The sequence below is a fragment of the Micropterus dolomieu genome, linkage group LG22 (assembly GCF_021292245.1).
Source record: "Micropterus dolomieu isolate WLL.071019.BEF.003 ecotype Adirondacks linkage group LG22, ASM2129224v1, whole genome shotgun sequence".
In the NCBI taxonomy this organism is placed as follows: Eukaryota; Metazoa; Chordata; class Actinopteri; order Centrarchiformes; family Centrarchidae; genus Micropterus; species Micropterus dolomieu.
Genome location: NC_060171.1, coordinates 30,084,092 through 30,098,979, shown reverse-complemented (window position 1 = coordinate 30,098,979; position 14,888 = coordinate 30,084,092). Strand labels below are relative to the sequence as shown.

Genomic DNA, 14,888 nt, shown 5'->3' with positions numbered 1-14,888 from the left:
CAACAACAACAACAACAACAACAACAACAACACCACACACAAATAGGCTAATGAGATCATTGGTAAATACTATTTGACACACTGCCTCCCTAAAGAGAGTAAATGAATGTTATATGAAATGTCCTTAAAACATTGCGTGCAAATATAAACAACTTTTTAAGTCCTCATTTCCTTTGAGTCTCAAGTGTAAATTCCGCCGAACTGAGTCACTAGGCCCACAATAGAAGCATCTTAGGAATGCAGGCTATTGTGTATGTTATGGTATAGCTTATTGTGGCTCCCCGCTATTTGGAGGAAAAAAACATTAGTCACATTAGTCAGTTATATAATTTCTTGGACTTCCGAAGCATTCATTCTTTCATTTACCTCCCTCCACTGCGTACTCGCGGCCGCTGGCTGCTGCTGCTGCGCCGCGGGAGCGAGTGGTTGGAATGTATTGACGTCAGGAGGAAGCTGGACACACGCGCGTCGCATTCACGCACGAACATTCACGCGCGCGCATGAAATGTTCCGCTGTCCCACTCACTCCGTTTCTCTTCTGCGGAGCGGGCGCGCGGTCACACACAGCTCGAGAGTCTCTGGAATGAGCCTTAGCAGGCGGACGGACATGAGAAAAGTGTGTGCACGCATGGACCGAGAACATGGAGTGTTATGAAAGAAATGGAGAAGGCGGCGCAGTCCTTTTCTACGTCTGAATTCAGCGGTGACGTTAAGTGCGAGGCTGTGGAGTGACAGAAAGAACCGTTAGCTGAACGGCTCGCAGCTGCGGGATATTTGCCCAACAATGGTAAGTTGGCACCGGGGTTACTGTATTCCCATAGCTGTTTCTCTGCTCCATTATATTCCTGCGGCGCTGTCAGTGTCAGTCAGGTTTGTTGGTAGCGTTTGTTTGGAGGTGTTAAGCAGCGGCCAGGAGGATGACAACATGCCAACTCGGGACTGCAGTTGAGGCCAATAGAGAACAGCTGGCCTAAACACAAGTGTTGCAGCCCGTAGGCAAGATTACGCAGTGTTTTGGATCGGATAAAACTGTACAGCCATGGATATCAGTGCATATTAACACGGCGAGGCCTGCCTCCGTCCACTTGGCCCAGTGAAGCTGTGAGAGGGGGCTTTAAGAATGTGGGAAAAGGCTGCTGTTGCCTTTAATGGTAATAGTGATGCTGCTGGAAAGTGATAAATAAGTGATGATGGTGTTGACAGTGATGTGGTGAATAAGATAAGTTGGCAGTGTTAACTGCATTGATGATGACCGTGGTAATGAAGATGATGATGGCCGCTGAACTTGTTACTCTGGGGAAGATCTGATGGTGACATCATCATGCCACCTTCTGACCCTCTTAGCCGAACTAATGACACACAAACACACACACACACACACACACACACACACACACACACACACACACACACATACTTACATACATTATGGCTTCCTGTTACAGTATTGATTTGGCATGCCATTTGTGCTGGATGGGTGTTATTTGAGATAGAGCCAAACACAGCCCTTCAACACCACAGACAATAAAATAATGTTTGACCCTCTACTGCTCTTATTGTACTTTAATACATTACATGTAGTCTTCACTCCTCCCAGTGTTCTTTTCTGCCTTTGTTAAAATATTTGAAATATCAATGTATTTCTGGTCCAGTGCTTGATGAGGATATGAGGCATTAGCAGCAGCTGACCTCATCTAAGCCCTTTTCCCTTTGGGCCAAAGGCCAAAATCATCAGCACTGTCATTTTGTCTCATTGTGTTGTCTTTTCTTTGTCCTGCCAGGTGATTCCCCACCAGTGAAGAACTCTGCTGCCCTGTACCCCCTGCCTCCCTCTGTCCCTGACACCTCAACTAAACAAATTTCCATATCCCTTATCCTTTTATCCCATCTTCCTGGAACCCTCCAGTTCAGTCCCTCCTCCCTCCCAAATCCCCTCTTTGTTCCAAATATGGACTCCTCTGGAGAAATAACCTCAGCCCAGGATGGACATGTCGACCCCGGGTGCAGACCTAGTCGCTCTGATCTCAGCGGACTCTACCATCTGGGTCGGACGTTGGGCAGGGGCCACTTTGCCGTGGTCAAACTGGCTCGCCATGTCAACACTGGGCAACTGGTTGCTGTCAAGATGATTGACAAGACAAAACTTGATGTTATGGCAACAAGCCACCTCTTACAGGAAGTGAGGTAAAGAATAATAATTATTTGGAAAGACAGAGGTAGAGAAGAAAAGATTAAGGTTAGAAAAAAGTTTTGAAAAAGCAAAAGTGTGAGCACTTTGTTGTCAGCTGTGTTTGAGGTCGCATTTAATGGGATTTCAAACAGGCATGCTGATTTTAGACTGTGTGTGATCCATTTGAATCCTATCTTATTTAAATTTTTATCTAAGTTGCACCATCACCATTTATTAAAAGTAAATTTTTTTAGTTCCCTGGGTTACCCTATTAAACATCATCATTACTACTTATTTTCAGGTGCATGAGGCTGGTGCAGCACCCCAACGTGGTTCGCCTCTACGAGGTCATCGACACACCCACCACCCTCTACCTGGTCATGGAGCTGGCCGAGGGAGGCGACCTCTACGACTACATCCTCCGGCATGAGGGAGGTGTAGCTGAGGGCACCGCCAAGCGTCATTTTGCCCAGATTGTGCGTGCTGTGGCGTACTGCCACCAGCTCCACGTGGTGCACCGGGATTTGAAGCCAGAGAATGTGGTCTTCTTTCCTCAGCAGGGGGCTGTGAAGCTGACAGACTTTGGGTTCAGCAACTTATTCCAACCCGGGGCGATGTTGGCCACCAGCTGTGGGTCGCTGGCGTACTCCGCACCAGAGATATTGCTGGGAGAAGAGTATGATGCTCCAGCTGTGGGTGAGCAATTTAAAGATGTAGATGTAGATTTTTATTTTTTGTATCTGGGAATTTTACCTGCAATGAATGAATATAACTCTTTGGTTAGACTTCTCACAACCAGTGATGAGGGGTCACAAGTAGACATCTGTTTGTTCAAGGGGTCACAAGCTATAAAGGTTGGGAATCACTGGCCTAGATAAGCAAGTATGTGCAGGGTTCTAGTTACACACATTGAATGTGCTGCTGATGCTGACATAATGCACTCACATTCAGATAACTAACTAGGGGTAATATGCAACGTCCTAGTCATTCTGTTCTGAGATCATCATTTGAAATGTTGCTATTGAGGAAGTAAGGATCAATAATGAATGAATAAATCTACTTCAGCTTACTTAACTGGTGTAATTTAAAAAAATCCACCCTGAACAGATCAAACAATCTTAGCTCAAGGTAGCTTTAGCTGTTTTGGAGCTTTCAGTCCATGTCAGATCCCACATCAGAGTTTGCCCCCTTGTTATTGAATTGTAGATGTTGAAATTCCAGTTGTTTTCTGAGGACCTGAAGGACTTGACCTTCGGTAGAGCAGTTGACAAATAAGTCTTCCCTTAAGGTCCATTAAGTAGTTGCTCTGGAGCTTTCGCTCATACTACACAGTCAGCAGATAAGGTGAAGTTGTTTTTTTTCATGTGCTGTTTCCAAGGTCAAGAATGAACCAAATTGCCTGATCACGTTTTGCACAGCTACAACAAACTGATAATGTGACAAATAGTCCATATGCCAAATTCAGCTGCAGGGCAGTCCTGTTTGTAATTGTGCCTGTTTGCATGGGACAGTGTGTACACATGTGTGTGTGTGTGTGTATTTATCATTTGCTGTGTGTGAGAGGGATTGTGTGGCCATGTTTGTCCCTTTCACCCTGTGTATGTATTCCTGTGTATATTCTTGTGTGTTCCCGCTCTGTGTACCCTTCTATATTTATGTACTTGTATGTGTTTGCGCTTGTGTGTTTGTGTGGGGCTGCATGTGTTAGTATGCGTGTGTGTGTGCGTATGTCCATAAAGGATTAGTGTGTGTATCTGGGTCAGTCTAGGCAAGGCAGCCAGTCATGAGCCAACTGGGCACGTTCTGCAGTGGAACCAAGCACTGCAGTTCACCACTGGGCTCTCACACTGCATAGCAAGCATTTGTGTATGTGTGAGTGTGTATATATGTGTGTTTGTGTGCGTGTGAGAAAGAGAGATCAAGACAGATAGCAGAAAGAGAAAGTACCATGCATCAGTGTTTATCCATTGCAGAAAGGTTGGGTTATCCTGCTGGGAACTGAGTGACATTAGAGGCGAGGCAGGACATTGATTGTGGGATTTAACATTATAGGAACAGAAGGAAAACTGAGGGATTTGGTCCCATGTCTCCTGGGGGGAGTCCGCTACAGGGAGGTTGGTGGTCTTATCTGCTAAGCTAGACTAGGCTGGATTTTGGCAGGGTTTGAACGCCATTTATTGTGGTGACTAAAAATGCATCTGCGCTGAATACAAATGTATCCCAACTGCAGTTAGGAGCTGTTCTTGTGGAAGGACAACTACTGCATTTGTTTAAAAGAAATACTGCCTATGGCAAGGATGAGTGGCATATGGGTCAAATCCAGTGAAAATGTTAAACTAAACTACTTTTTCTTCACATTACCCTGTGATGTTGTCTGCTCATGATGGTCTTGGTGGGATGCTTTTCTTCGTTAACCAAGGGCATGACACATGTATAAAAAGGAGTGGTGATGAAGAAATGCTGTTCACATGCATCCGTAACTTTAGTATGACTCATGAGTTGCATTAGTTCCTTTTTTCGTGTTAGTTCCTGTTTCTAAAAGCGTCCACACGAAGGGTGTCCTTTTAAATCCATTTGTGTGTGTTATTATTTTTACAACCTCCAAGACTGTTTTCTGCATCACTTCAACTCAAGTGCACATTTCTGTTCTATTTTACTCTGACATGACTCAACCTGTGGACATCACGATTATATCATCACTTTGACAGAAATGCACACTTCAGTAACCCACACACACAAAACCACAAGTGTGTATGTGTGTGTGATAATCCTGCAGAGAGTAAGAGATGTCCCTCAGTGATCTGAGCTTAGTAAGGTGACTCATAAACCCGTCTCTACACACACACATACACATGCTCTGTGTGTCTCTTTGATATTTTCTGTCTATAAACAGGCTGCTGTTCTGTTAATTCACTGTGGTTCCTTCACTGCCGGGAGTTGTTATAGTATATGTGTGCTCTGTTTGAGGACATGGTCAGGTGTTTGACGATAGTCATATGATGTGGAGGAGAGGCAGGAAGGTCCACGGGACCTCTTGCTTTTGACAAAGATGAACACTACCTACAGTTACATAAAATATGCCCATTACTGTGTGCACACATGTGTGTACAGTTTTTGAGGTCAAAGTGTTAATGTTAGGCTTCACATTAGGTTCACAGACAAGAAAATGACTTCAAGTCGGTGGAAGGTCGTCAGCAGTGGTGTAATATGTGCTTGATAGATTTTTGTGTACTTTTTCATGACCAAATGGTCTCTTTAAAATAATTTTAATTTGGATCTAACTGGGTCAACCTGGACTGTCATTGACTAATAGTTTGTATGTATGTGAATCAGTCTAAATATGACAATGATCAGTGAGTTATGACAGAGAAGTTGGAAGTTGCTTGGCAATAAAGTCACGGAAAATGTCAGATAAGAACAGATAAAGACCAAAATTGGTTTATGTTCTTTGCAGCAGGAACCTCTGCATTTGGCAGATACTGTAAGCATCTCTGGGCGTCAGCTACACATAGTTTTCTACACCATGAGGTGTGTAAAATTGAATGTGTGACATGTGGTTGTAATAGAAGATTGCATTCACTTTAAGAAAGCTGATGGTGATGTTTTTGGCCTTTCTGGGTCTATTTTGTTTTTATATGGCCCAATCGTCTTTTTCTTGAATAAATGAGCCAAACACCAATCACTAACATCACTTTCATAATTTTTCCAGTGCAGCAAAAACAGTTAATGGCAGGTTGGCAGTGGAGCTAGTGACACTCCCATTCTTTAAAGAGCATTTACAAGATGAAAGAAACTCTAGGTGGAAGTTGGATAACTGAAGAGGTTTGTGAGATTTTTCAGACAAACATCTTTGTCAGTGTTTTCATCCTGACGGCTGCTGGACTGTTTATAATATCAACAAGGACTTTTTCAAAGCTTGCAAAGCCCAGAAACAGCACACCACCACCAGATGTGTTGGAAATATAACAAATCATCCCTCTTAGCAACAAAGTCCAAAATTAGTCACATCACTTTGGTGGAAACTTTCACAACTCTTAAAGATATATGAGTCCTTTGGGCGCCGCATGTGAGTGAGAGTGTAAAAGTGCTCTTAAGATGTATGAAGTGGACATTAATTATCCACCTGATTGATTCCAACTACAGATAGGCTACCTTAAAATACTAGTGCAATGCTAATTTGTTGGAGTTGGAAATGGAAAAACTTTTAATTTGAACAAAAAAGTGTACAAATAGATATATTAGTGCTGGGCAACGATTAAATTTTTTTTATCGCGATTAAAGTAGTGTATTGCGCAATTTTAATTTAAATGTACTGCTATATGCACAAAAGTGTAATAACATGTTGTTTGCAAACACTTTAAACAAATAAGGTGCTTTTTACCAGCAGTATTCCCTTTACACAGTAGCAATAAAATATTTCTTGTAAATCTCAACTTAAACATTAATATAATCAACTCAAATATTAAACCAAAGCTATTTGCCACTGCCAGGGCATTACCTTTTGTCTAGCTTGTTAAAACAAGTTACCATCAGAGTCCAATTTTCACGGGGTTTTTTCTGAACAGGTATCAGCATGAGGTATCTTTTATCAGGGAGCAGCAGAAACAGTCTGTTCAGTAGGGTTGGGACGATGTCTACAAAATTACATTTTACAAGCACGGACCAGGTAACGTAGAGCAACATTGAACACAGGGTGCCGATGTTGGTTGCACCATTTTTTTGTCTGAGCTTGGAGGACCCTTTCGAACAGGGCCGGCTTTGCTGACATATTTGGTCTTGAAATGTGCACTTCGAATAGGCCCCTAGAAAGGGCCACAGCCAACCATAGAACCAGGATCATTCACTCTGCTTCTCTTTGCAGCACTGCTGAACTCTGTGCACAAGTTTTTGTATCTCAACACCTTTAGTAGTTAAACTGCTTTTCAAATCAGCCTGTCTACATCTGGTTTGTGAGAACTATCTGTGTGTGTGTGTGTGTGTGTGTGAGAGAGAGTTGATGTTTGTGCTGTCAGCGGGCCACTAATGCATGGTGAGAATGTGTGATATTCCCCAGTGAGCACAGAGAAGTACACTCCCAGCACTCAGTGGCTTCTCCTCCCTGTTGCATAACATTTCTCAAGACTGGAATGAGCGTGCCTGTGAGCGTGTACATGAGTGTACATTGTATGATAGGGACTGAGGGCTGTTGTTTGGACCATCATGAGTACAATGAGGGACAATGGTTGAATGTTTATCACACAGGGGACTGGTACGTGTGAGAATCTATGGATAGATATGCATCTGAATGAACTGCAGTGTTTGGATTTTTATTGTTTTCGGAAAGAGTAGATTTTTGAATTTGTACCTGATTTGCTTAAGATATTATAATGAAAAAGTTTATTTATAAATGCAGGTGACACCATCTGACTTTTTTTTTTTTAAGTTTTTGCTTATTGGGCTGGATTTTATTACACATTCATTTTACTGCAAAGTGATATAAAGTAGTCCAGATCTTTGCAATGCAGATCGGTATCCTAAAACACTAAACTAATTGGCAAATTGATAGCGCAAGCAATGATGCTGCATTCTTATCTTATGCTCTGCACAGTATATATATTCACAGAAAATTATGTTGATATAAATCATTTTCTAAAAACAAGTAGGGCTGCAACTAATGACTAATCTGCCGACTATTTTCATGATTAATCAACCAATCTTTAAGTCTATAAAATGTCAAGAAATTGTGAAAAATGCTCATCACAATTTTTCTTCAAATTTCTTCTTTGGTCTAACCAACAGTCCAAAACTTCTCTTCATTTACTATCATAAATGACAAAGAATAGCAGCAATTCCTCAATTTAAGAAGGTGAAACCAGCAAATTTTTCACATTTTGCTTAAAAAATGCCTCAAACGATTAATCTATTATCAAAATAGTTTTCGACTGACTAATCGAATAATCGACTAATCGTTGCAGCTCTAAAAACAAGTAGATATCAGAGATTTTTTGTGGCAATAATAGCAAGATTTCTTTTGTCAGCAGTCTAAGATAATAAATGTCAAAAATATTAGTTATACTCTCACTGTCCTAATAAATTGCATTGCAGTCTACAGCCATGCTAGCAGCTCTGAGAGGCTGTACTTCAGCACCTCAGTGCTTTGTGATAAATATCACTGTCAACATGCTGACAGTGACAATAATAAACTTATAATAGACTTTATTTATAGAGCACTTATCAAAACAAAGAGCTTTAAAGAGACACAGAGACAAGTATGAAATAAAATACCACAGTGAATGATAAAATACAATGCCGCTGATGTTTGTCAGGTATAATGTTTACCGTGTTCACCATCTGAGTTTAGTATGCTAACACTTGCTAATTAGCTCTAAACACACAGTACTGCTGATGCTGATGTGAATGACATTAGTTTTGCAGGTACAACTAAAGTTACCTGATGAAGAAAAGTTCATTCACTAATTGTTGAGATTAGTGAAAGTTATTTCACAGTAGACCAGAGTGACTGACTGAGAATGCTTCAACTATGTACAGTTACGTAAAATCTATTTGACACAGAGTATATAGAGTGCAGTCCTCGCTGTAAACGCCTACGATGATGAATAGAAAAAATTGGGAGGAAATGATGATCTGGCTTTATATCTAGTGTTACATGAGGGTTAACATGCAATGTGAACAGAATGTGCAGTGTTCCGATTTCCAGTGCAAGATCATTCTCAGAATAGCACAACACCACAACAAGCCCTCTGTTTGCTGTGGCCTTCAGCCCTCAGCTGTCTGTGTGTCTGTGTGTGTCTGTGTGTGTGTGTGTGTGTGCGTGTGTGCGTGCGTGCGTGTGTGTGTTTCCTTGACCTGGCCACAGTGTTCTCATGTGGTTCAGGCTGATCTGAGTTCGCAAGGACCACCTCTCACTGCGCCCGCATGAGGACGAGACGGGGGAATGGGGGGGGGGAGAGGAAAGGGAAGGGAGGAGACGGGAAAGAACACACTGTCAGCACTGTCAGTCAGCACCAGGAAGCCTGTGTGTGAGTGTAAGTGTGAGTGTGAGTCAGGCGTCAAGCGCACCCAGCCCGGCGTCTGCAGCTTAGGCTTCACACTTCAGACACAAAACCGGACATCGAGCTATAACTTGTGCACTTTCCCTCATATTTTTTTGCATCATTGAATAATAACCTAATGAAGACGTTGCTCTGTTGCACATCCTGACCTCTGACCTCTCCGTTGAGGAGGTGGAGAAGGCGTCGAGTGAAAATAAAAGTTTCAAAAAAAGAATCAATTCATAATGCTGTTATTTTGACCTTGAACCAGAGTTGATCCTATTATGTAGATTTGTAGGACAGAATCAGATCTGTAGGCTGCTTCAGAATATAACTATTAGGTGTTTTTAAGACAAATTCAAAAAGGAAAAATATCTTTAAATATCCCTTATGAACTATGAGGCTCACAGATTTCTAAAAATCATGTGGGATTGTAGGCTATTTTAAGGCTGGAGATGATTTACTATTTAAGGCAAATTTTTATGCTTTGGTGTGTGTGCGTTCCAGATATCTGGTCCCTTGGGGTGATCCTGTACATGTTGGTGTGTGGAGTCCCTCCCTTTCAAGAAACCAACGACAGTGAGACTCTGGTCATGATTCTGGACTGTCGCTACTGCGTCCCCGAACATGTCTCAGACGACTGCAGAGAGTGAGTACTGATGAATGACATTAGGCTAAGATCATAGCAATGGTTGATAAGGTTAAAATTTCTCTCTGATCACAGCTCAGGGAAAAAAAAAATCTTAAAAATACAAAGACTGTATTGTGTTTGTCTGATATCTGGATTGTAAATTGATTTTTTTATTTAAAGGTTTGTTCTCTGTCAGAGGTTTTTTTGCTGTTGAATAGATGTGTTGGGTCACCCTGCCTTAAGAAGCTGCTGACCGTAAAATCATCTGATTAGTGTCTGTTTCAGTGGATAATGTTACTGTCCTAGTTGTGTCAGACTCTTCTTGACCCTGCTGCAAATACAGTTTTTGCTAAAACAGTGAATGCTCTCTTCACTCAAAACATTAAGTGCTATCTATCGAATATTGCCTGTTGTTTTCTTTCATGCACAAAACATTGGTGTTCCTGAACCTTTAACCGTATTTCTGTCTTATCAGAAGCACACAAACACACCCCTAGAACAAAATCCAACTTGCATGTCTTCTCACTTCACCTCCACTCCTCACACCTCCAACCAACACACACACACACACACACACACACTGTCCTTGGCTCACAGGACTGCATCAAAAACATCAATACAGTTTGATGCTGCAGCTGGGGAGAGTGAATGATATTAAAACCCCAAAACACAGTCTTCCAGATAATTTCATTAGCTCACTATTGACTTAACAGAGGAATAATCATGGAGGAAGTAGATCCTTAGTGGGGGTTTATCAAATCCAAATGAAAATTCACATCCACATTCAAAAAGCACCCCTTTAACAATTGCTCTTAAAATTCAAATGGAGTATCTGAAGGTCTTGAAAGGACCTTAAAATGTTATAATAGAATAAAATGTTTTTGTATCCGATTGCAGGCTGACGGGAGTCATATGTACAATAAACAAAATATGAGATTGTTTTGATAGTAAAGACTAAAACCAACAATGAATTGATCCTAATAACAAATAACAAGTACTGTGTGCATATCAAAGCCTGATTTATCTTTTTCCTCTCTGACATAGAGCCCCATTGTTGTCCAAAACTGATTAAAAACAAATCAATGGGGCACACTGTTGCACTGGGTCAAAAGTTCCTTCATTACCATGAACACACTGTCTGTAGTTAGTAATTCCTACAAACATTATTATGGTGGCATAAATACTCGGTAGAGGAAAAATTATGTATTAATCCAAAGCTTAAAATACTCCCCTAAAAATGCAATTTAATCCTGTTTCTTGTAATGTGTGCTAAAATCTACTGTGCCTAGCTGTTGGCACTGTTAGCTGGAAATAACTGTTAAATTACTGAAATTATATATATATTATATATTTGTGAGCCATTTTTAAACATTTACATCTTCGGGCAGGAATGAATGGACTTGGGACGGAGTTCCAAAGACACGGCAGGAAAGACAGAGAGAGACAGACTAAAACATGGTGGCTTTTATATTAGATTGGATTTGTTGAGAACAATATAGAAGAAAACCGGAATTATCCGTTACATGTGAGCACACCAAAGATGGTGAAAATGGAGGTTTATAAATGCTGAAACATGCCAGATTGGTTAATGTGGTACAAATTGCAGCATGAAAAAGGAACAACAGCAGTACAGGTAACGTGTGTAAAAAAAACCCAGCTATATCTGCCTGCATTTCTTGCTCCAAAGGCTCCCTCAAAGGACGGTTTTATATTTCCAGTTCTCTAGAAGTAGTTTGTTAGATTATCTGCAGCCGCAAACATATCCTGGAACATCTGTACCAGCACTTGTCATATGACTTGTCATGAGCACTCGGTCACATGATGGTGTAAAAGGAGCATAATAGAGATAGAACAACCTTCTGGACATTAGAAACTCATACAGGCAATAACAGTATGTCAAGATGTGTGGAGATGGCCTAGATCACATCTAAACCAGGCAGTGAGTTCCATTGCTGTAATGGCTGATCACCAAAACGTGATGCAAAAAATAAAGCAAGCAAAACAGCAGCTTATATCTTTTCCATGAAACAATAAACCTCTCTGTCTTTTCCCCATCAGTCTGATCTCCATGATGCTCCAGAAGAATCCATCTCGCCGCGCCTCACTTGAGGAGATCGAGGCCCATCACTGGCTGCAGGGGCTGGATAACGCCCTGCTCAGTCCAGAGTCCCCACCACACTGGCTGTCAGGGGCTCTCTCTCCCAGCTCTCCTCGCTCAGGAGTACCTGAGTGCGGGGACCTGCTCGCCGCGAGGCCCCCGCCTCAGCAGGCTTTTCCTGGACCCTGGCAGCCGAGTCTCAGCTTCACCCTCCGTCCACCTCCGGCTGAAGAGCCTCCGGTCACCAAGAATGTGCCTGCGCTACAGCAGATCTGTGAGGAAGAAGAAGAAGAGGAGGAGGAGGATGTGGAAGTGGGCAGCTTGGCAAACGAGGGTGAAGGTTTTGCATCTTTGTTGGTGGCAGAGACAGAGAGAGAAGCTGAGGAGATGTTCAATGGAGCAGATGATCAAGAGTACAGGGAAGAGGAACAAAAAGAAGAATTAGGAAGCTCAGTGGAGATAATGGAGGAGGAAAAGGAGGAGCAGGAAGAAAAGGCAGGGATGGAGATGGAAATAGAAAAAGAAGACAGTGGGTGTGTGATTTCCGACCAGCCAGTCAGTCATGCAGACAAACCGGTCAGTCAGACACCTCAAGTTCCACCATCATCTCTGCTTGGTTTGGGGGTACCCTGCTGTCAGGGGCAGCCAGGAAAGGACGAGGAGACTGAACCTAACAACAACAACAACAAACCTGCTCCTCTCCTCCCTGAAACTTCTGTCCCTGCGTCCTCTGTGAGACTCATCCTGTATGAGAAGGAGGCGCAAAAAACAGGAAGAGAAGGAGAACAAGACGAGAAAACAGAGGAGGGTGGAAGAGTTGACCTCATAACAGACAGATCTCAACCCCACAATGCTTTGGGCACCCGGGATGAGGCTGCCCCGAAGGCGGAGCAGGGGAAACGACACAGCATAAAGCTGCGTGAGAGACTCTTTCAGTTCCCTCTGTGTGAGAAAGCTCTGGCCTTAAACATACCGACACACACCAAGCCCAAGATCCTGCCACTGGCACAGTACAACTGCTGCCATGTGCTTTAAGTGAAACCAGCCTGGGTGCTGCCTGTGATGTGCTGCTCACTTGGGACATGCAGGCTGTTTAGCAGTAGGCAGGTGGCTGGCTACAGAGCACAAACCTTGTGAAGTGGCAAGCCACTGAGCTCCCTGCTGAGCCTCTCTGCTGCAGAGACCTTGAGGCAAGAGAGCAAAGACCCTCAGCATGCAAACACCCAGTGTACAGGATGGGACGTGTACAGCTTCATACCCACAAACACTCAGTTCTAGCATTGTGCTCATGTAATGAACATTGTGTTGTGCTAGAGGTGGTGTACAGCACATAGTCAGAATTAGTAGAACCTCATGCATTTGCTGCTGTGTACAGAAACAACCATAGAATCACAATGACTAGACTGTGTCCAATCTGTAGCTTAGAAACAATACTGGACCTACAGGAAGGAGGGAGACTAAAGAAAGAAGATTGCAGCAAGAAATAAAAATAATGACTGCAACAGTTTTTATTGAATAAGCTATAGTCTATATATTTGTTTGTTTAAAAGGTGCCTACAATGATAAAATGGGTTTCATCCTGTGTAGTACATGGCCACCGTGTCATTTTGTTTCTGACTTTAAAAAGCTCTAAAAGTCAAAATGGTCTAGTGCTCAGTAGATCTCTGATTTCATACTTTAAAATATGTGAGTTAGAATAAACTTTGGACCAGCTTCTGCTACAGAGTAGCACCCGTTTCCTATTTTCCTTTGCACAACCTGCTTCTCTCATTGGTTTATAAAGCTCTTAATGTAAGCTCGATGAAAGAAAGACTAAGACTGTTTGATATGAGATGATATGATATGATACTATGTAATATATGCCTAAGGCTGAGATGATGATACGATTTTCTGTTCTCTAAATCCTAAAGTCTTAATATAATGGATTGTTTTAACATAGAGTATAATAGTATTGATAGGATCATTGATCAGGATGCAGGTCTTCCATTGTACTTTGAACTTGTTCTTTTTAATTCTAACAGGTTAATACTATTTGATCATAACAGCTTTATTTTGGATGTTCAGAAGTTCCTTGATTTTTTTTTTATGACGTGACATAGATATTATTACTCTGAAGAGATACAGGACTTTGTGCATGTTATTACTGTTTATCACAATATACCTCCATGTGTCTATGATCTGACAAGACATTTTTCTTGTGGAACTGTAAGTACCTTGAGGTAACCCACTCAATGATGAATTGCACACAGTATGACTACTGGTAGCTTTTTTTACAAGCAGTATCCTGGGACTGATGGATAGACTTGTTGTTGGTCATATAGACCAAATGACAGTTTTATGTTATTATGTAGCTGAGGAGTCCCTCTGTATGGTAGTATTTACCATATAATGCCTCTTTGTCTTTCTATATTTTCTCTTACACACTTTATTTTTCCTTTTTTGAAGCTGAGACAAGAAGTCTAAAATTGTGTTAAGAACAGTTAAAGAAGGCCAAAGCTGTACAATAAGCTACATCTTCCCCCTATAGTTCAGTAAACAGAGCTTATCACTGCAGCTTCATGGTTTCAACAAATTGGATTTTTAACTTGTGACCTGTGATGGAACGGTCTCTGCCTATATAAAGGAGCAGATGTCACGTGAAATCTGATTATCACTCATTTCATCAGCCATGGAAGCATAAAATCTGTGCAGAAGGGGGATACAATCCCATTATTTGTCCCTGTGTGATTGCAGCCTGTTTATCCTCAGCGTGTCTGTGTCTACTGACCTGTATTGTGACTACGACCACGTCTCTATGGAGCCATGAACTTATTTTTCTGTATTTATTTATTAAAATGGATTAAATAAACAGGATGAATGTGTGCCGTGTGCTGTTTTATAGAGAACGCATGCATGGATGATGTACAGTGTAGTTTCTCCCACACACCGGAAACTAAATATCCCCTTCTCAACGAGGCT

The 14,888-nt window shown here is 41.9% G+C and overlaps 1 protein-coding gene across 1 annotated transcript; it reads left to right on the top strand.

Moving 5' to 3' along the window:
• The first annotated feature begins 513 nt into the window (after window positions 1–513).
• Window positions 514–14,783, top strand: snrkb (SNF related kinase b). The gene is made up of 5 exons (XM_046036557.1): window positions 514–787; window positions 1,782–2,184; window positions 2,472–2,866; window positions 9,709–9,850; window positions 11,891–14,783. The coding sequence occupies exons 2-5, from the start codon at window positions 1,949–1,951 to the stop codon at window positions 12,963–12,965; spliced, it is 1,848 nt and encodes a 615-aa protein (XP_045892513.1). The 5' UTR covers window positions 514–787; window positions 1,782–1,948; the 3' UTR covers window positions 12,966–14,783.
• The last annotated feature ends 105 nt before the right edge of the window (window positions 14,784–14,888 follow it).

What these genes read in the sequence shown, in the direction of transcription:
- snrkb (XM_046036557.1), top strand. Translation starts at nt 1,949, where the DNA reads ATGGACTCCTCTGGAGAAATAACCTCAGCCCAGGATGGACATGTCGAC. An exon ending in GTATGATGCTCCAGCTGTGG is followed by an intron (nt 2,867 to 9,708) that starts GTGAGCAATTTA and finishes TGTGCGTTCCAG; the next exon opens with ATATCTGGTCCCTTGGGGTG. An exon ending in GTCTCAGACGACTGCAGAGA is followed by an intron (nt 9,851 to 11,890) that starts GTGAGTACTGAT and finishes TTTCCCCATCAG; the next exon opens with TCTGATCTCCATGATGCTCC.